Source organism: Fundulus heteroclitus, chromosome 9, assembly GCF_011125445.2.
Source record: "Fundulus heteroclitus isolate FHET01 chromosome 9, MU-UCD_Fhet_4.1, whole genome shotgun sequence".
In the NCBI taxonomy this organism is placed as follows: Eukaryota; Metazoa; Chordata; class Actinopteri; order Cyprinodontiformes; family Fundulidae; genus Fundulus; species Fundulus heteroclitus.
In genome coordinates this window covers 6,588,905-6,611,039 of record NC_046369.1, presented here as the reverse complement: position 1 = coordinate 6,611,039, position 22,135 = coordinate 6,588,905, and the positions used below count along the sequence as shown (strand labels likewise).

The 22,135-nt window shown below is 39.1% G+C and overlaps 1 protein-coding gene across 7 annotated transcripts in view; it reads right to left on the bottom strand.

The window, feature by feature from the left end:
- ak4 (adenylate kinase 4) overlaps window positions 1-21,270 on the bottom strand; it is a 33,443-nt gene extending 12,173 nt beyond the window's left edge. For 2 of the 7 annotated variants that reach the window (XR_002429103.2, XM_021324295.2), the window contains exon 1: window positions 20,551-21,270. Coding sequence is in view for 4 of the 7 variants with exons in the window: in XM_021324295.2 (XP_021179970.2) it covers window positions 20,551-20,692 (142 nt within the window). In the remaining 3 variants the exon portion in view is untranslated. Of the gene's footprint in view, window positions 1-9,567; window positions 11,496-13,219; window positions 13,339-15,855; window positions 16,029-19,670; window positions 19,791-20,550 lie in introns of those variants that run through there. The other 5 variants (XR_004931653.1, XR_002429102.2, XM_021324293.2 and 2 more) reach the window with 5 other exon arrangements.
- Window positions 21,271-22,135: the final 865 nt, after the last annotated feature.

Below are 22,135 nucleotides of genomic sequence, written 5' to 3'. Positions count from 1 at the left end.
TACTTGCAGCATTTTTTATTTTGCTTCTATTTCCGGTGACTGCAACATGTTTTTGCAGCGTTTTTCATTTGCATTTTTCTGTGTTTGTGCGTCTTGGAGTTTGCATTGGTCATGTGTCTACAGAGCATTTGGCCGTTTGTTGGGCGTTCAGCTGTTCAGCTGTTTACTCTACATTTGCCCCAGTTGGCCACCGTAGCCTTGTTACTTCCTTAATTTTAAAATACAACTAACTATATGATTAAAGACTAGAAAAAAGACTAGTGTGCAAAGCTTTTAACTACCCTCCAACCCTCACTGAATTGCACTGAAAAGCGGTTCCAAAAAGTATTGCACAGCATGACTGAATAAAATGCACACCACACTTTTCAGATTTTTATTGGTATAAAAGAAAACATGTATCATTTAAATTTTGCTACACAATTATACACTTATCTGTGTTGCAAGGTCACATAACTACTCAGTTAAACCCATTTGAGTTTGTGGTTGTAACATGTCTATGTGTAAAAATGCTCCCAGGGTGTAAATACTATTGCAAGGCACTACATGTTTCTTCATTGTTAGTTTCAAAGGACACTGTTGTTCCCATTACTGTCTCCTAGCAAAAAGCAGATAGTTACGTTAAAACTGTGAATGTTTCAAAAAAGTTATTTCCTGAAAGTCAGTGAACACTTTCACACTTCTTGTTTAGATTCTGTGAGCACCCCTCAATATCTTAATATTTTTTCACCGCTTATCATGCACTTTGTAAGGCATTAGACTTTGTTCTACTAATCTGTATTCAATGTTTCACTTTATTTATGCACATTTTTGCAACTTCTGCAGTGCTTCTAAGCTTTCTCTCCACACTGACACATTTTGAAGATGAACTTTTGAGTTTGAACGGCTCAGATTGCAGAACAAAGATCATTCATTATGTCTTTATTGCTTTTTTTGTGTTTATCTGTGTTGCCGTGTAGCCTTTTTCTCATCCTTCCTAAAATTGCCTTTTCTTTCTTCTTTTGTAGAACGAAGCCTTTCTCTCTGTACACCTGCTTCATAAAGAAACCAGATTGTTTTATTAAGCAAAGCAAGTACTGGAAATAACTTGCCAATGTCTTGCTAGTGGTGGCATGCACTAAATTCTTTTTCTTTGACATTTACTGCTGAAATCCACTTCATTTGTTTTATGGCAAATGATTCTAAATGTATCACAGTCTTAACTGGTTTTTACCACCATCCTCTAGTATCTACTGAGGATCAATGATTATCCACATAACAGTTAAAGCAGAATCAAGGAATCTGCTGGATCAGCAGAAGGACTAAGCATAAACTTGAACTGACCCGCTGCAGCAAGAGACATTGAGATCTTATATCTTCTCCAAGATCACAGTGCCCTTCAAAAGTATCTTGCAGTATTGAAAGTGTTAAACCTTTTCACATTTTGTTGCATAAAACCACAATCTTTAGTGTATTTAGTTTTGATGCTTTGTGAATAGACAAACATAGCAGTGGAAGTGAATGTTCATGGAAGTCAAAAGCTTTTACAAATTAATATCTGAAAAGTGTGGCACGCATTCTTTCCTCAATGACAAGTCAGTGTTTTTAGAGGCACCTTTTTTATTGCAGTTACCGCTGTGCCGCTTATTGAGTGTGTTTCTACCAGCTTTGCACATGTATGGTCGGAAATTTTGGTCCATTCTTTGTTTTTTGTTTTTATTTTTTTTAAAAGCTCACAGTCAGATTGGATGGACAGTATCTGAACATCATTTTTTAAATCCTGCCAGAGATTCTCAAATGATTTCCCGTCTGGACTTAAACTGAACCATTCCAATGCATGATTATGATTAATCTGAACTATACTATAGTAACTCTGGCTGTATGTTTACAGTCACTAGCCTCTTTCACAAAATTAAGGCGGCTTGTCGCAATCTCCCCATTACAGCCACCGTGATACATGATGGTTTTAGTGATTTCTTTTCAAGGGGTTACAAAAAGGGGTTAACACATATCAATTCATCTTATTTCTTTTTTCTTTTCTTTTTTAATTAAAGCTATGTGTTTTTTTGCTTTCACTTCAGAATTAAAAGTTTTTGTGATTGGCTTGTGACATAAATTCCTGGTAAAATACATATTGGAGGTCATAAAACTGCGAAATAGCTCAAAGATGAATACTTTTGCGTGGAACTACAGTTTCACCGCTGCACGCTTGGATTTTATACATTTGTCACAACCTACACTGCATGTCAGTGGACTCGTGGGTGACCACAAAGTCCTTATTTCTGTTGGAAACAAGCGTGTCAGTCCTAATGAGCGCAACATGGAGCTAAACCAAGCGCTGTTAAGCTGTTCACGTGACGAACGTGACGCGCAGTGGAGGTGCGCAGTCGGACAGCGGAAGAGGAGCCGTCCTCTCAGAACAGAGCGTTTCCTGGGAAATAAAGGCTGCAGGTTCAGATAAATCAGAAAAAAACACACCTGGCATCTCTCTCCAGCGACGCCAAAATTGAGAATTAAAACGACGAGTCGTTCATATCGTTACTTCTACATATTTTGGTGGATAAATCAGTGCTCTTCTGAAGAGACTGATCGCTCCAAGGGTCAAAAAGATCCAGTTAATCTGAGTGGCAGCCTTCACACCGCTCATTCAATCAAGTCAGAAGCGCCTCAGGTCATTTAAAAGCATTTTTTGCACATTGGGTTAAAAAATTATGAAATCGTCTGTTTTCAAAAAAAAATAAAAATAAAAAAATCTTCCCTTATGACAAAAATATCCCAAATGATGTCATTCATCGGCCGGTTGTGTGCACCCCAAACAGGCCCGGGGCGATCGTGACCCAACTTTGTGTTTTGCAAACGCCTCCAGAAAATCCACATAAAGTCACCTTGAAATATGTGCATGTTGGTTGAGATAAATCAGCTGCCATGCAGGCGCAAGATGCGCCGAGTGTGATTGGTCACGATTTCTAAGGGTAGCTTAATGTTATGTAACATCCAGGCGCCGATCATGATGCTCTCAGCATCTCTGTTGGTATGAGATGAAACGGGACGGTTGAGGTTTTCAGAAACTGATAGATTAAAAAAAAAGACACACACACAAGAGATCTGAAAGTGACAGCTCAAAGGAGTCCTTTACCTTTCGGGGCGCTCTCTATCATTCTCCCTGGAGCGCCGTTCTTGTGCCGCTGTGGAGATGAGCTTTAAATCCCGGCTGCGCGCACACGCACTGACCTCTGCTTTGTCATTCACTTTAATCAAAAGGTCAGAGTGTAAAATGACCTGTGAAAACTTGGCTCCGCTGCAGGGGTTTCTAGATAGATCCCAGCTATCCTGTCAGCGAAGCCGTGGAGGCACCGAGATACTGCATCATCACACATCCGAACGCGTCTTTGGCGTAGGACCAGAAAACAGGGCTGCCAGTGGTAGATCTGCAGCGCGCCCGGATGGGAGAAAGCAAGGAGGCAGCATTGGGTTGAATGTTCATAGATCTGTTAAGGAGCATTGCTCAGCGCTTCCTGACAGGAACAGGAAAACACGGAGTGGATTTAGTGACCCACAGTGCCTTGCAGAAGTATTCACACCCCTTGAACTTGTCCATGTTTTGTCAACCGTCAGTGTATTTAATGAGGTTTTGAAACACCAACATAACATAGTGCATCTATTTTTTGAAGTGCAAACAAAATTATGTAAGTTTTAATATTCAACCCGGTGCATGAAGTTTGTGGTAGTAAAATTTGTGAGACATTGCAGATGAACACTACCAGTCAAAGGATGTGGACACACCTTCTCATTCAATGGTCTGTCTTCATTTATATTACTAGCTCTCGGAACTCCTTTAAGGCTGATGGGAGTTCATGGAGAGGATGCCAATGAGTGTGCCTGGCAGTCATCTAAACAAAAGGTGGCTATTTGGAAGAATCAAAAATATTTTTGACCTATTTCATATTTTTTGTGAGCTATATAATTCCATGGCTATATTGCCTGAATTATTTCATTACCTGCCTTGATACATATGTGAACTTAAGTCACATCCCATTCCTAATCCATAGGGTTCAATATGACACCGATCCACCCGTTGCAGCTATAACAGCTTCAACTCTTCAGCGAAGGCGGTCCACAAGGTTCTGGAGTGTGTTTATAGGGATTTTTGACCATTTTTCTGGAAGCTCATTTGTGAGGTCAGACACTGATGCTGGACGTGAAGGTCTGGCTCCCAGTCTCCGCTCTAATTCATCCCAAAAATATTCTGTTGAGATGAGGTCAGGACTCTGATCAGACCAGTCAAGGTCATCCACAACAAACTCATTCACCCATGTCCTTATAGGACCATTGCACTGGTACAAAGCCATGCCATCTCCCTACTGTTCCCACAAAGCAGGGACCATGGAGTTGTCCAAAATCTCTCAGTATGCTGAAGCGTTCAAAAATGGAACTAAGGGGCGACGCCCAGTTCAAGAAAAATGACCCGAAACCAGAAACAATACAGTGAGAAAAGTACAGTTCTCCCGGTAACCGTCAAACCTAGACTCATCCATTAGATTGGCAGGTGGAGAAGTGTGATTGATCACTCCAGAGAATATTCCTCTACTGTTCTAGAGTCCAGTGGTGGAGTGCTTTATACCACTGCATCCAACACTTTACATTGATCATGGGGATACATGGCTTGAAAGCAGCAGCTTGGCCATGGAAAGCTATTTAATGAAGCTCTCTATGCATCTATCTGAGCGCCACATGAAGTTTGAAGGTCTGTAGCAAAGTTGGTGTAACCTGACCTTAGCCAAATGAATTTCGCTCCGCCTAGCTCCACTCATCCATCTGGAACAGATCCATAGGAATGGCGTTTTAGAAGGCTGGGCCTTATCAAAATTACCTGACTCCGCCAGATGGATTTGCTCCGCATATCCATCTGGAAACCTTCCGTTGAAGTAATTTTGGGAAGGGGCGAAAATACTGGTTAGCTGATTGGCCTATGTTGGTGATAGACGGGCCAAATGAACCAATCAGATTCGTCGTCGCACGTAACAGAGCGACGACGAAAACACAACCACAAGCCAAGCTGCTCTTGCTGCTGCAGGTAAAGGCTCGTTAGCTCAGCAAAGAAATACTCTGTAATTCCGATAAAACTTGCTCGATAGCCACGCTAACGCTAGTTTCATCGGCTGAAGCCGCCATGTTCTTTAGACTGAACTGTTGCGCTTCTCGTTGCGTCACACCTCAACCCGCCTCAAAGCCAACGCTGATTGGACGTTCGTTTGGTGAACGGCTCCAAATTTTCTTTAACGGAGAGTAGCCAGACTGATCTGCGAGTGAAACCTTGAAAGCTCGCGAGATCAGGATGGTCTCACGAGGCTATTATCAAAAACCCTTGCATATGATTGGATAAGCCACTTGTCTGTCATCTTTATCGACGTGGTATTTCAACCACTCACACCAAAGCTAACCCGTGACGCTGGTGAGAGCGACGCAGGAAAAAACGAAACAGAACAGCCAACAAAAGCCTTCAGAGCCGTTCTCTGATGTTCTTTTAATGAAACAATATTAGGTAGATTGGACAACACGGAAGAAATAGCAGCATCAATGTTAACGCTTGCTTCCTCGATGCGAGCCGCCATTGTTGTCTGAATCAAAACAGTCTCACGGTCGCTTCTCCACTACGTCACATCTATGAAACTCCAGCCCTTTGTCCCGGTTGGCTGGACAATAAAATTGGTTGAAGAAATCACTCTCTATGGAAGAGATCCCAGATGGATGTGAGTGAAGCTAGGCGGAGCTAAGCGGCTCGTCAGGTCAAAGTTGGTGACCCCTGGGCACGATGGGCCTAAGCATCTGCTACCCTCACTCCGTCAGTTTACGTGGCCTACCACTTAGTGGCTGAGTTGCTGACTTTCCCAATGGTTTCCACTTTGTTATAATACCGCTGACAGTTTACCGGGGAACATTTAGGAGCAGGGGCGATTCACCACTGGACTTGTTGCACATGTGGCATCCTATCACGGAACCACGCTGCAGTTCACTGAGCTCCTGAGAGAGACCTACACTTTCACAAATATTTGTTCAAACAGTCTGAATGCCTAATTGTTGGATTGTATACACGTGTGGCCATGGAAGGAACTAAAACACTTGATTTCAATTATTTGGATGGGGGAGTGATTACTTTTGGCAATATTGAGTACTTTTGCGTCATAGTTAAAGTATTTAGTATGTATCTACAATGTAAATGGTAATACAAATAAGGAAAAGCAACTGAAAGACAAAGGTGTGTTTAAACTTTTGACTCATAGTGTAAGTAAGTCCAGACATAAATCCAGTTGGAAGTATTTGGTTAGACTTTCAGATGTGCTGTTCTCCATCGGATTTCGAACCAGGAAACCTTGTAGTATCTCCCACAAGCACCCTGCTCTCTAACCACGAGGCCACCAGTCACGCATTTTTTGTAGTTTATGGTTGTAAAGCAACAGCATAAGATATGCTACTCTCCATCAGATCTGATTATGTTGTGTTGGATTTTAGATATGCTAATAATCATCTTTATTGTCATTGGAACATGTAGTCCAATGAAATTTGTCCTCTTATCTGCATTTAATTCATCTCTTAGGGAGCAGTGGGCTGCCACTGTGTGGTGCCCAGGAAGCATTCTGAGGCTAAGGGCCTTGCTCGGGGACCCAGATTCGAACCAGGACCCTTCCAGCCTCTCCAGGACACAAGCACCCCGCTCTCTAACCACCAGGCCTTCAGTCCCACATTTTTTTATAGTTTATGGTTTGTGATGTTCCAACAGAAAGAATGTCTGAACTCAAGTTTATTAGACTTAGATTAGATTACACTGTCACTTCATGCTTGCTCAGTATGAGGGATTGCTGCACAGCCATGGACAATGCAGACAACTCTCCCTGTGGCTCTACGCTTCTTCAGGAGTGAATGCTGCTTGTCGGGACTTTGATGCAATCAACTGGGTTCCCTTATATAGGGGGGAAAAAATGTTTGACCAATCTGTATGATCTGACCCAATCTGTATAATCTGATTGAACTTGACTTTAGAGAGTGTCTTGAGATGACATGTTTCATGAATTGGCGCTATATAAATAAAATTGAATTGAATTGAATTGAATTTATTGCACATTGGCAATGAACATTTGAGTGAAAACTTTGTTGCAAGGCTCCGAGTAGAAGCAGAAAACATGAAACATTGTAAATATAGGTTCTGTGATCAATTATTGTCAACAAACTTGTTGAAAGTCACATATGAATTATATCAAACCTAAACTTCTAAAGTCAAATGCATAAATGCATAAAGATGTAAAGTGAAGATGTTTTATTATTTATTCTATTCAAAGTCAACGAATGTACTTTTTTATTTAAATACATTCAAGTTTAAAACTAGATTATGTATTGAATAAAACATTAGTGTTAGATCTTGTTTGAAGCAAAAGAAAATGATTCAATATTTGAATATTAGAAAGTATTTATGACCTCAAAGGAAAATTAATGTTGAAAGCTATTCAATAATGACTTATTTTAGGCAAATAGATCAGCCAGAAATCTGAGCTTCTGTCTGATGTGAATTCATTAGCTTCAAGTTGTTTTGCACTCGCTTACTCTGAATATTTTCTTTTTCTGAGAGAAATAAAGACAGAGTTGAGAGAAGATAAAGGATGCGCACGCTGATGCTTCAGCCTCCCTTTTCAGGCTCTGCATCTTTTTTAAATCTTGAATTTAGTTGTTTTAATTGATCACTGTCACTGTTACTGTTGAATCTTTTTCTTCCACTCCTCGTGCTTCCAGGCTGAAACAAAGAAACGGACAGACTGACGGATCTTTAGAAAGAATGTAATAAACTAAATTCATTGTGCAAGTGAAAACTGGTGATCTAAAGCTGAGCTCCGCAAACACAGACTGTTCTGCACCTCATGTCGAAGGTAAACACAGAAGTCGAAGCTCTAATCTGTGTCAGGCAGTGGAGCAGAGTTTAACCCAGACTCTAATACGTACTGGCTTTACTTACAAATCCTCCAGGATTAGAAGAGGAGGGAAGACAGGCAGGCAGGCGAGAAAGAAAGACTTTTTCAACTTTAAATGTGACCTTTTCCATGTGTAATCCAACTGAAAAACAAGCTAATCAGAATAATGAAAGTAAAAATGCTGCATTAATCTAGTTTCATCAATGCATGTACAGTTTACCCAAAAATAATCCGTTGTCGGAGCATCGTTTGAGGCAATTTCTGCATTCAGTCTTCTTTGGTATGAATCTATTGACTTTTCATTAATTACCCACTTAAATTTGGTGGAAAAAAATACAAATCTTTCCTGTCATGAGGGCATTGCTTGGTCACAGCTATTAGCTTTTGTTTATTCATATTTTTCAGGGAAGCCATTTTTTGTTGTTGTTCTGTGTGAGGGGTGTCCAAATCCAGAGCTCCTATCCTGCAGCTTAGAAGCGTCCCTTCTCCAACACGCCTGATTTAAATGAAGGTCTGGTTACACGGGCCTCTACAGAACTGGATTCAGTTTGATTCAGGTGTGTTGGAGCAGGGATGCATCTTAAAGTTACAGAATGGAAGCTCTCAAGGACTGGAGCACCCCTGGCACAGGTGCATGGTGGGAGTATCTGAGTTTCTAGAAAATGAAATAATTCATTCTCAGGTTTCTAGAAATCAGTTGAACTTTTGGGATCAATTCTTTAGAATTTCCCTTACCAGAACCCCTGCAGGAGGAGGATGCCTCCTCCATGTGGGTGTGGTGGTTTTTGACAATATCCAGGGATGTTTTGTGCCAAATACAATTTCTGGGGGTATGGCCCAAAAGTCTAGGTTTAGTTATTTTAACCATAACACAATCACCAGAGAGGACTTGGAAAATATTTAAAAAAAAAAATTCTTTGGAACAAAAAGTCTTATCACTACTCCATCATCCAGACATATAGGGAATATGGGATATTTTAACGTCACACCTAAACCACAACTAGTACAAAGATAATTCCTGGAGCTCCTTTGTTACCCATTTTTATGTTTTTCTAAATTTTGAGAAACACCCCGTTTGTCTTCATGTGACCGGTTTCCTATATTCCCCTCGGTTATTGATTGTCTTCACTGATACCATTATATAAACAGTATACATAAAACACAAAGGGAAATGGTTAACTTTGTATAATGAGATGATCCCCTGTAAACTCTGCACCAATATACAGTAGGTATAGAATGCAACTGGGATTAAAGCTGCATTTTATTTCAGATTAATATTTGCTGTAATTGATACAAGTCTGGACCTTAAAAACATGGAGCTGTAATTCAATCATGATGTAGTCAACAAGTTCCTGCTTATATAAACAGATGAATGCAACATTTTCTTTCCTTATATGCATCATAAGAACAATTAAAACTCTTTGTTGTGGTCTTTTTTAGGTTACAAAGGTATGTGTGCACTTTTGAGATCCACTGCTTGCACCAAAGCAAACATTCAACAAGAATTATTATGTACTTCCACCGAGTGTATCCTAACCTGAATGAATGTTTAAGAGTCTTAGAGGAAACAATCAGCTCAGATGTGCATACTGTACATATGCTGTAGATGGATTAACCACACAGGAAGCAGTCATGCTTTGGACAATAGTTTTATTGTTCTTGGAATGTAACTTCTTTCTACCGCATCATGTGAAAACAGAAAGGTCTCTGTGGTGTTACAGAAAAGCTGTGTAGCATGGCATTGTATAGTTTTACCGCTTTAGCAGCACAACCATTCACTCAAGAACCTGCATGGAGCTCAGCAGGTGCAGGACCACACAACAGAAACTACACCTGAAGCAAGCTGGTGCCTCTTGAACTGCGGCTCCTTTTCCTTTGGTGCTCTATCTACAGTCAGGGGGACAACCAAAAGAGAAATACCCAGTATCAGTTATACATAGATCCCAAAAATGAAAACGGGTTCTCTGCCCTTTACAGCCAGTCACAGATTAAAAGCTGCCATTTGCAAGCTTCAAGCTGGAACTTCAAAATATTTGGTCATAAGTTGCAAAAAACTAAAAGGCCACAGAACTGGAAAAGCGATTCAAGCTTGTCTTTGTTCGTCAGCTGCTGAAATTTTTTTAATAGTTTCCTAAGTTATTACAAAAGGCAAACTTTAACTGATGACACCTAAACTATTCTCCAGGGCAAATAGTTGCAAAGCGAAGGCAACAAAGATTCATTCTACACCGATGATTGATTTAAGACACAGGAAAAAAAACAAGACTGCAACAGTGTCAGAATCCTAAAAAAAAGGCCCCTTTCATAGATACACAGAAGGCTACATCAGAGTACATTTTGAGAAATGTAACATTCAATGAATTCACTTTAATGCCTGCAGCGAAACTGTGAAGGCTTCTTGAACTAATCCAGCAACAACCCAAAGATGTTTACACAGTTCCCAATACCTCTGAAAATATACTGTGTACAGAAAAGGGTCAAAACCCAGCAAAAAAAATAAAGGAAAAAGAAAAAAAATCGTTAGCGCATTTGTAACAGACGACTTATGTTTGCTAAAGGATCACTACAGCTGCCGTCAGGCACATTCAGAGACAAAATATGAGAAGAAAACTTTTCACTTGTCCCACAAGGTCAAAATTTCCAAGTTTAAAGGTGGGAAAAAATCAAATGGAGTCCCCACCGAAGATGGAGGTCCAACTCAGAAGGTCAGAGGGTCCTCACCAACCCTCCACCTCAAAATCCAATATGGCTGCTGCACAAATAAAACACAGCGATAGCTGCAGTATCAACTTGTTTACACAAGTTTTGCATCTCATTAAGTCAGGCACACACACACAGTTCTTTTCACACTGCCAGTAAAAACTTGCTACAGTGTTTTAATGAAGAAAAAAAACATTTTAAAAAATGCAGTTGCTAGCTTGAATTGTTAATTGTTGCCTGATTACTGAGAATAACAATTAGCAAATCCAACTGCTTTTCCAGCCCAAAACTGGAGCACAGTTGAAATATCTACATTAATAAAGCATTTTGTTTAAGGGTCTGTTGTGACTTTTGATATACCACCCCTTAATTTTTGGTTTATAGAATACATCTAAACTGCCATTTAAAAAAAAAGATTTCTATTTACCTTTTTTTATTCTGCCTTTTGATTCTGCAAGTATGATTGAAAATAGGAAAAGTCATTTAGGAAAGGGGAAAAAAAGACAGTTCTTTGAAAACCCGTAGAAGCAACAACATTTTTCAAAGTGATTATTAGGAATTTATGGCAATCTTAAGTACAAAGCTTTGGAAATGTTTCCACACAACTATTCATCAAAATCAATCAACATGTGGATTTGTCTCTTGTGCATTTCCTTGGAATCTCACTCCAGCATGTAACAAAACATACAAATCAACTTCCTCTTGCTTCTCCGTGGTCCCTTCTCGCGAATCAGTCAGGGCGTTTGGGTTGGAGGGGCGTCTGACGGCTGCGTGTGCATCTTGGTGCTGAGGAGAGAGTTGATGTAAGGCCAAATCTTGTCAGTTTCTGTTCCCGAAAATGAGTGCAGGACTCCTTGTGATCTGAGGCAAGACAGGAGAAGAACAGAGAAACGCTGGTTGTGGCTATAAAAAATATTCCAGATGAAGGAAAACATCTTTAGGTGGTGTCTCATTAAAAAAAATAAAATAAAATAAAAAAAACAACAACTAATAGAATTTTCCCAAATAAAAATCTGATGGCTTGTGTCTTCCAAAAAACAACAAATCAAATCTTTGAGTTGTTCTAAGACTTATAGTGACATTTCTTATTTTCTCCAAACTGCTTTTATAAAAACTATTTTTATTTATAGTGTCTTTGTTTTTCAAAATGTAACAGGACAAGAAGGTAGGAGAGGGATAAAAATCAACAAATAGCGATAATCGGTCATAAGTCCATCCCAGGCCTGCTGTCCATTAGAGGACTCGGACAGCCATTTAGCCAGTTTAGGCGTCATACCCCAAATATGTTTTAAAACTGCATAAAACTATTAGAAATAAACCCCTCAATTATCAAACATTTGAAAGAAATAAACCAAGAGACTCTAATCTGCTTTTTTGTAGAAATGTTTAGTCATAGCTGTCATAAAAAACACAGATTTAACTCAATTCTATTCAGTTTCTGGAAAAATATTCATATATGTGTCAAAACATGATTTTCCTTTAAAGATGTAAGAATCAACAACTTCACATTGTAATCAATTCAGTTTACTGTAAATTGAGTTGACTAAGATGTAGTATGATTTAAATGTTTAAATGAGTACATTGTGATTAAAACTCAATTACAGTTTCTCTAAAAGATTAAAATTAAACTAAAATATGCAGTCAAATTGTTTTTTGGGAGTTTTTTTGTCTTTTGTCTATAGTATTTCACAATAATCTGACGCATTTCAGTGGAGAATAATAATAATAATTATTATTATGTCAAATTCCGGTTTCTGAAAATCTTTGACCTGTAAATATCAATTTTAGCCAATTGTGATTTTTCTCTGAGATCTGTAAGAAAATAACAGATTTGTTCTCCTCTAGCCTTTGCTCATTAATTATGTATAGCCCATTGTGTGAAAGAGCAATAAATATACAAAGAGAGTTGACTTCTTAAACTGCCACTGACTTAAAGGTAGCTGATACAGCAATCTCTACATGTTTGTTTCAAGATTACTTGAAGACTGAAAACATTCCCTGATTCAGCATTTTGGATGACATGTTAACAGCTCCAAGGAGTTAAAACAGAGCAATTTTACTGAACTCCATCTCAGCCTTCCTGTTATCTGCTGAAAGTCTCACTCTCTCACACTGTTGTGTCCTAAAGGAACTGCAGACACGTCTCAACTTCACCAAGGAAATACAGCTTCCTTTTAAAAGGCTTCCTATATCTTTGCGCTTCCCCTGACTTCATTCCCAACATCTCACTGATACTGTAAACAGCTAACAACAAGCCCTCCTCCTCAGTAACAACACCTACACAGAAGATTGTTGTTTCCAGACCAGCCTGGTAGCTCTTACTATGGTGCATTCATGTTTGGAAATGCTGTTAGATTTTTGAGTTTCCAACTGGTCAGCCACTAGTCGGAGCGGATCCGCATTAAAAATCATCTGATTCTGGTCACCAGCAGATTTATTGATGCATCTCTAATCGCCTCTTTACGATTCTATTGTTATTATAAAAAATGATAATACACATAAATCTTACTTAGCTTAGAAACAGTGAATCAATACCTAACGTATTCTGATTTGTGATTGTTTAGCATGAAACATGCTTAACCTACTTGTACAGGTCTATAACAGGCTTGGCCAGTTCCTTGTAGTGTCGGAGTCGTGCCACCAGAGCTTCTGGCTTGTCATCATCGTGCTGAATCAGTGGCTCCCCGGTCACGTCATCTTTACCCTGAGGATGGTAAGCCAAGGTCACAACAATTCAGTCTATTAAAACTGTCACGGCAAAGAGAATTACAACAAAATGAAATGCATATGAACATAAAATGCTTCTGAAATGCTCATATTTTAAGACAAAAGAGGTGAAAACATCCCAAAATAACAACTCTTCATTAAAACATAGCTTTTTTGCATAAAATAACTTAAGTTCTTTATTTAATTAAATTCAAAAATACTTTATATATCCCGAGGGAAAATTAAATGTTAATGTAACTCATTTCGTCATTTGTTTATTTCAGTGTTCCTAAACCTATATTTTAAATATGACACAAAGACTCCATTTTATTAATAATTTGTCACACCCCCCCCCAAAAAAAAGCTACATTTTATGAAAAATTATTTTGTTCTATAAACTAAACTCTAAAGCAAGTCTCTTTTGCTTTTTAAATATAAACATTTAAATACACTGCTTGATCTTATTAAATTACATTTATACTGCATTTTTTGGCTTTTTCATTTAAAAAAGTTGGCATCTATCGTGTATATTTGGAGGATGTTTACATTTAAACACGCAAGTACTTTACCGCTTGTAAACACTTATAAAAGTTTGGATTTATTGTGGATTCATCTAGTTTTTGAAAACTTACCAAATTTTTATAACTTTAACTGTTATTTCATTAAGGTTGACAGAATCTGATGCAACGTGGACACAGGTGGGTGTTCGAACAGAACAATTACCTCAAGCACACATAAAATCTGGTTTTGGAAAGCATAAAAACAGAACAAGATGAAAGGCCTCACCCAAAACCTTAATTCAACCCTAATGAAAGGGAGGGGATCCAGATCCATGCCGAACACTAACCAGTTTAAACTCAGCCAAGCAGAGCGGGCAAATACTCACAGCCTTGGAGATGATTTAAGCATCTTTATTTTTCATTGCATCGTACATTGCAGTGACATTTGTCCTCTGCATTTAACCCATTTCATTTAGGGAGCAGTGGGCTGCAACTGTGCAGCGCCCTGTGAGCATTCTGGGGCTCAGGGTCTTGCTCAGGGACCCGGAGGGGCAGTCTGTGGGATTCAAACCAGGTAACTTACAGTCTCTACAGTAGGCAACCACCATGCACCAGGCCACTAATCAAAAAAAAATGTTGGCTCCAGATATTTACACACTGTGTATAATTGATTTCTTACTTTCTCACATTAAATCAGACTATATGTTTTCTATTTTTGGTCAGTTAATATTAGTTAAGCTGGTAAATTTGATCAGTTAAGATTAACAACACTTCTTCTATTTGCTTCGATAAACCCAAATGACCTAAAACAGGAGTTTTGGTCAAAAATGTCTCATTTAATGTCAGGAAAAAAAAAAGGTTACAGGTCATTTTATGTCAGGGGTGTCTAAACAGAAAATGTCAAGTCAATAGCCCTTGAGGGCCAAACAAAAGAATAGAAATAAATAAAAAAAAGTTTTTGTATCCACTGTTCAAAATATGATCATTTAAAATAAAACTAATTAGACTATAATTTAGCCAATTTTAATAAATGAATGGCAATCAGATTGGTTGGATAAATGTTGTCCTACTGCACACAATCAGTATAGGGGCCACAAACGGCCCCTGGGCCACAATTTGGACATGCCTGTTTGTTACAGTGTATGCATCCACATTAAATTCAAGACTTGTCCTGACTGGCAGTGCAGCGCTAAGAATTGCTTTCTTAATGCCAGAGAGAGCCCAACAGACTTACTTCCACAAGTGCATCAGCTCCGCTCGACAGGTAGGCAAAAAACTTTAGATAATGTAAAATTCCCTAAGTGTTGTGAAGGCATGACACAAACTCAGCATTGAATTAAAGCAATGTCCAAGCATGAGACTGGTTAGGAAAAGGCTCAAACTGGTTTTCTTGAAAAGACATAAGATGGAGAAAGGGTGGTGAAGATCAATGTGTACTTTTATCCACCGCACAAGCGTGAATACTTGCTAGTGCAGTAGTTGTGGTCGTGTGGGCTATGAGCTCTAGGTAATAAGTGTCTGAATGTACAATGTACATGTGAATGTGTATGTTTATAATGTGCAGTATATCAATTTATTTGCTTACTTTTAGAAGTATGGACTCAGGTAAAATAGGAATCAGGAAGATTGTTGGTGTTAACGATTAAAGGAAAGAGAAGGGGTGTGATTAAACAAGTTTCACTTCTTCACACCCCTTTTCAGACAGAATTATATGTGTATATATATATAATATTTATACATCATTTAACATAATGTGTTAAATTTATAATTTCACTGGATTGTCTGAAATAAATTATTCATTCATTCAGCCTAAGTGTGGCCTCAGGAATAAGGAGCTTTGTTTTTTTCCCCCTTCTCCTCCCCTTTATAAGCTTCTCTGCTGAATCCATATGAACTTTAAATTCCTTTTCAGCTTGAAAACCTGTCGGCACAAGGGAACAACAGACCGTCACATCGTCACCCGGTCGAGCATCTGAACCGCTGCCAGCAGACGCTCACTTTCGCGTGTCCGATACCTGAACTCGAGGGGGGTTGAATCCCAAGTTGTAAACTCTGCCGCTGGCGGGGTGGATCCAGCGGTCACTCAGCCTCTCGCTCAGCGTCGCATAGGGAATGTTGAGGCTTATGACCAAGTCCATCTGATAGAGATCGTTCAGGGCCTGAGCTTGTGCCAGGGTGCGGGGGAAACCTGGACACATCACACAGGGAGAAGCAGGAAACTCAGACGTCGTTACAAACTGTGTTTTATGATTACACGCGCCTTGTTTCTTATTCTCCCAAGACCTAAAGCGGCATTAGTCAAGTTCTGATTAATTTCATGATGATTTTAACATGAACACCTGCCTTTGGTTCTGTTGTAATAACAGAAGTTTACATTTATGGATAAACATACCAAAAAAAACAAAAACAAGAACTTAGTCACACCGATAAATTCACAAGCAGTAATGAAACACGAGACACTTAACATGCAAAACCAACGAGGATCAGTTGCCTTTAATCAGCAGGTTGGTAAATTTACAGTTAGGAAGGTTAAGAGGGATTGTGTACATTAGATTTAAAGCTAGAGGTTTATGAGGTTGTTCTGTACCAAACATATGCGTACAGCTTAATAAATTTGCATATCACAGAAAAGTTGAATTATTTCAGTGATTTAAGTCAAAAAGTCAAACTTATTATAGAAACAATACCCACCAAGAGGTATTTGTCTAATAAGTTCGATGATCATGGCTTACAATTAATGAAAACACAAAGATTCAATTTATCAGAAATTTTGAACGTTGACAATAAAAAAAAAATCTAAGTACATAATTGTCAGTGTGTTTAAAAGTATGTCTATATACTGTCCATTAGATGCACTCAAAACTTATGCAGCGCTCCTCTTGCATGAACTACTGCAGCCTGAGCTGAGGTTTCTTTCATCTTATCACCATTTTTGGTACTGATCCCTCAGTAACTTCTCCATTATGTGGTTTAGGTGGGATGGATTTGCTGGCGAACAATGCACAGTGCTACCATGATCATTGAACCAGGAAGTGGAACTTGTATTTTTTTTGTTAACCATACTTTTCCCTCCACTCAACTTTGCGTTTACATGATTGGACACTATACGCTCAGCTTCCTTGACAACGAACAATTGAGTCTTACCCTCCCTGTTGAGGATGTCGCTATGTTTCCATCCAATTTCATGTGAATTTTGAGCGAACTTTTAAAATGACACAAAAAAACAATGCTAATAATCATGTATGTAGATGACATGGACCACACCTCTGAGAAAAATGTAGCCACACACAAACCCCACACCCAGCCACACACAAACACACCCACCCAGCGGGTGTGTTTGTGTGTGGCTGGGTGTGGGGTTCCATAGACATCCATACACAAACTGTATTAAAAAACAAACAAACAATGGAACTGGTTATTTCTCTACAATGATGACGGATGTTTTGTCACACCCAGCAATTACAGACAAGCTCAACCAAACTAGACTAATGACATGCAAACTTAAAAGACTTGAAAATTGAAGCGTTGTGCTTGCGTTGTTTTACGGTTTCTGGGTCCATATTCTATGCTTTTCTAGGCAGCAATTGCCAATCACAATTGTTCTTTTCAGCCCCTTTTCAAGTATATAATGCAGTGGCGGGCATTTCTAGAGCAGCTGGGTTTAAAAATGGAAACTGCTTAAACCATGAGAGAAAAACAAAGAAACAGTGGAAGGGTAAAGGAAATTTACTAATAGTCAATAGATAGATATATGGACTGAAAAATAATGAACTGATACCAAACAATGGATTGAAAACCTGTCAGACTAACAGACTAACCCATGTTATTAGTGAGAGTGAGGCACACGCAGGTTTCAGAGCGAGGCGAAGCCATGACATCATCGCTTAAGAAAAGATGTGGCTCGCCTGTACACACGGAAAAAGGAAACCGCCGTTTTAAAATATATCCGCTCCGTTACGGCCTCCCAAAACGGCCAATTCATGTGGACACACAGCCTAAACGACAACTTTTTTTTGAGGATACTCATAATCTCTGACCTACTGTTGCTTTATAGGACCTTAGAACAGATGTTGCAACAATGTACCGAGGAGGAAAACACTAAAAAGCAACAACTGGACAGAACATGCACAATCTAAAATATCTAGGACTCATGTAACTCCTTATAGCAGCAGGACGTCTGCAACTTCAACCACAAAATGTGCCCTCCTGTAAAGTCAAAGAGAACAGAAACATACCAGCAGAAATCTCCACAGGTTGAGAAAATCATTTACATTCATCTATCCTCAGAAAGTAACTCTATGGGGAAAGGTGCTTAAAGCTTGTCAAATGGCACTTGGGTGGTATTGAACGCTTCTGCTGACATACAGTGCGGGAACAGGAAAAACTAAATGTCTTTATTTGTTAAAATATGTTTAGAGTCAGTAACTTTTAAAATCCACTGAGCCCTTTTTCCCCTCATTATTAATGAACGAAATGTGTGTAGAGTCCTGAAACCCACATGACCCTTTGGAAGCAAAAAAAATAATAAATGTATGAACTACATTTATAGTTAAATTAAAGAACTAAAATTGTACATCTAATTTTAGGTTTTAGAACAAAATAATATGTCCAACTTTTACAAGAAGACTATAAAACCCTTTTTTTTAACTTAAATTTTCCAAATTTATCAAAAATGAGAAATATAAAACATGTTAGCAACCTAGTGACCTACAAAAAAAGAATGGTGTCTTATAAGTGCCAGTCTGTGGTGAAAACTCTGCAAAAATAGCAGGAGAAAACATAAAATACACAAACTAGTTATTCTTTACTTTTATACTTAAGAATATTTTTTATATATTTCTTATTTTTGACCAAAATTACTAAAAAGCCACTGAGGAGAGCCTAAAGAACCACAGATTGCAGACTCCTGGCTTAGAGAAGGAAGGGAAGACAATCCACTGAAAAGCCCATCCAAGCTGTGGGGGACAGTAAAGTGACTATTAATGTTTAGGTCTGGCTTGGTTAATGAGGGGCGTGAAGTTCAAAACCTACTCAAGAAACTTCACAAGATACTACAAGTACAGCAATCCGCGGCTTGGAAAACTTAAATGAGGCAAATAATTGAAAACCAGTAAGGTAAATCTACAACACAATAGGTAAAAGATGAGAAAATCCCCAACAATAGCAAAGTCAGATTATTTCCCATAACCTGAAAATAGTTCTTAAAAAAATAGAGAATATAAAAGATGAACTGAAATCAAAATGACCAAACTTGTTTTTTTTTTGTTTTTTTTTTTCCTGTAGATCTATTCAATGGGTACTTTAAAAAAAAAGGGGGCGTTTTCTTTTTCAACAAACTTTTCCACGCAGCCCTGTGAATCATTACTGCTTTGTCACAACATGAAGTGGCTGTGCCTAATTAAGTTACATCGGTTAGTTTATCAATACTGTTATTTTTACAAACACAAAAACATGATGAAACTTGTTCCAATTTTGGATATTTATTTTATTTTAACAATCAACCCTCAACAGAACACCAGACTCGGTGGTCGTGTGCGCGGGCTAGTCGTGTTCATGAGCCCGGACAATTGGTGCTTGCATATGGTCCTGCTTTTAAATGTGCATTTCACTGGAGGGTTCCAAGGGGTGGCATCTGCACGGGCCAATCAGATTACAGGGTTAGCTGGCAGTTCTCACAATTACCTTAAGGGTGCATGACAAAGCACATTATAATTATAATAATATATAATAATTAACTGAAACGGCTATATAGAGTTCTGCTCCCCCCTCCCGGGGTCCAGTGGAATTTAGTAAACAGAAGCAAAAGTGGCCAAAGCGCGACTGTTCTTACCATCTAGCAGCCAGCTGTGGTTCCTCAGCTGCTCCAGTTTGGGCAGCATCAGCCTGGTCATCACCTGGTCAGGTACCAGCATGCCTCTCTCTATGTAGGTCTTCGCCAGCACGCCTGCCTCTGATAAACAACAGACAAGTAAACACAGTGCACATCATGTTTGTTTCTGCTTCCTGATGTTGAAGATTGAAAAAAAAAAAAAAAAAAAAAAAGAAGCAGGGCAAGACAGAGCAGGGCCTGTTGGATCGGGCGTCATCACATCTGACCAGTTTCTGTTTCTGTCGCTGCAACCCTTAAAGTCTATGATGGAAGTCTCCTGTGGGTTATTCCATAAATACTTCCACTGGGTCCTTGAGTTTGACAAAACAGGCGCATCATTCAACTGAACCAGAGAGCAAAAATAGAAGAGGGTCCTATTAAAGAAGTCACTACTTTTTTTTAAGCTCTTTGTGCTGAACTTCAACGTCAGTTTATTTATGCCTTGCATGTGCTGGGAGTTGAAAATATTCTAGGCAGAAGGTTAATTCAAAATGTTTGAGAAAAATTGGGAACCTTGTTATGGAGGCAACAAATTGTCAGGGAGTTCTGTGAGAACCAAAAACTTTCAGCTTGTTTTCATCTTTTTTAGAGTGCTGTTGGGGCACCGGGGAAGTGCTGCCATTTAGTCATAAAAAAATAATAAATAAAAGAGACCTTTAAACCTTTAACGGGTTTTGTTTTATTCAGCAATTCTGCGCAACATTATAAGCCCGTTTTCCTCCAAAACATATTATTTATTAATGAGGAAACTGCATAGTTGCGAAATTACACGAGAGAAAATGACTAATTCGGGGTAGGCGCTTCCTGTTGTCACGAGATAGTCTTGCTCTGGCTCTCCTACCTGTGTTGGCTGCTATGCCCTCGCGTAGAAAGTGGCCACTGGACAGGTACTGCAGGCCAAAGCTGTGAGCAATCCTCTTGCAGATCGTGCCTTTTCCAGATCCCGGTGGACCCAAAACAGCAGCACGGAAAAACTTGGCCATATCCTCCTACAATAACGCTGTAAAAAAGTGTGAGAGATGCTCCAGATGTAGGCTTGCACCAGATTTGCCAATAATTTCTACTCTGCCGCACGCATGAACAACAAAAACAAGGTTTTTAAACTCTATTTCGGCGTGCCAGTGGAATCGTGTGGCTCTTTACGTACTGCCTTCTCTCTGCGTGCAGCGGAACTTCTCCTCTCTTGCACAGGAATGAAGTCAAAATGCCCTTTTTTTTCCTCCTCTCCCCCACTTCTTTTTCCCTCTCTCGCTCCTGTGGACGTGGGTCGCTCGCCTGCGTCTTTAAGAACAGTGATTGTCCTCCGCGAATGAATGAGGCAGTTTCCACGACGCCCTATTTTTCTGCGCGCATCATCCAGAGAAAATGCGGATGGGTTAATTTCGCTGGGTGAACTGGTTGTTGTAGTTTTTAACACTGTGCAGACGGTTGACCCGAGTCAGACGGACGAGGTTGCATTATCTTGACTTTATCTAACAATTGTGGGAATACTGCAGAACACATAACATTTAGTGAAAATGAGGAGACCAAATGTAAACAATAGCCCCCCAAAAAATAAAAAAAATAGTTGTAACATTTCCGGTGTTGGTGTTTGGCGCATCCGGTCTTTTGAAGATGGTATGTTGCATTCCATTTCCCTCGGAAATTAAAAATAAAAGCTGGGTCGACGCAGTCGGAGAAGTCAGGATTCTAAATAAAAATACAAACTTACGATTTTCAATATAGTGAGGTTTTGGTCTTAGTGCCTCTTAAAACGTCATTTTAAAGCTGTACGTGCAAGCAGCACTTTTAATTTCTTTGGTTGAGATTTGCAGCCACTATGCAACATTGATTTTAGACGCACACTCTTACAACGGTGTCTTGTAAAATAAACATGTTTCCATTACACTTTATTGTTGCTGCCTTAAAAAAATATTTAAATGTTTTCTGACTTTCTGAAGGTAAAGTCCAACTTTAGCATTGGATTTTTTTTCCCCGATTGAAAGCTAGGATTTCCGAGTTTCGACTGCAAATGGAACGTAACAGGAAGTAAACAATATGAGCATAAGCGGTCTGACTGCAGCACACATTTATTTATGCACGTCAATAAACAGTTGAAATAAGATGAGACTGTGTTTCTCAAAAGTGTATGACTTATTCCCATGCAGCTTTATCAATCATACATGTTACCAATAAACAGAGCAGACATGAAACAGAGCAGACATGAAATTAAGCTCCTGTATTGGTCCAGGAAACCAGCAGGGGGGGCCCAAGGACACTTTACTTCACAGAAACGATACATTTGTTTATAAAGAATGAGTTTACGTCCGAATATTTTGGGATACCAAATTTAAAATAAATGGTTGATATTAGTGTAATTCAAAATACGAGACTTGCTTAAAGCAAAGCAATGACGTATTTGTGAGTAATAATACTACAAAAGAAAA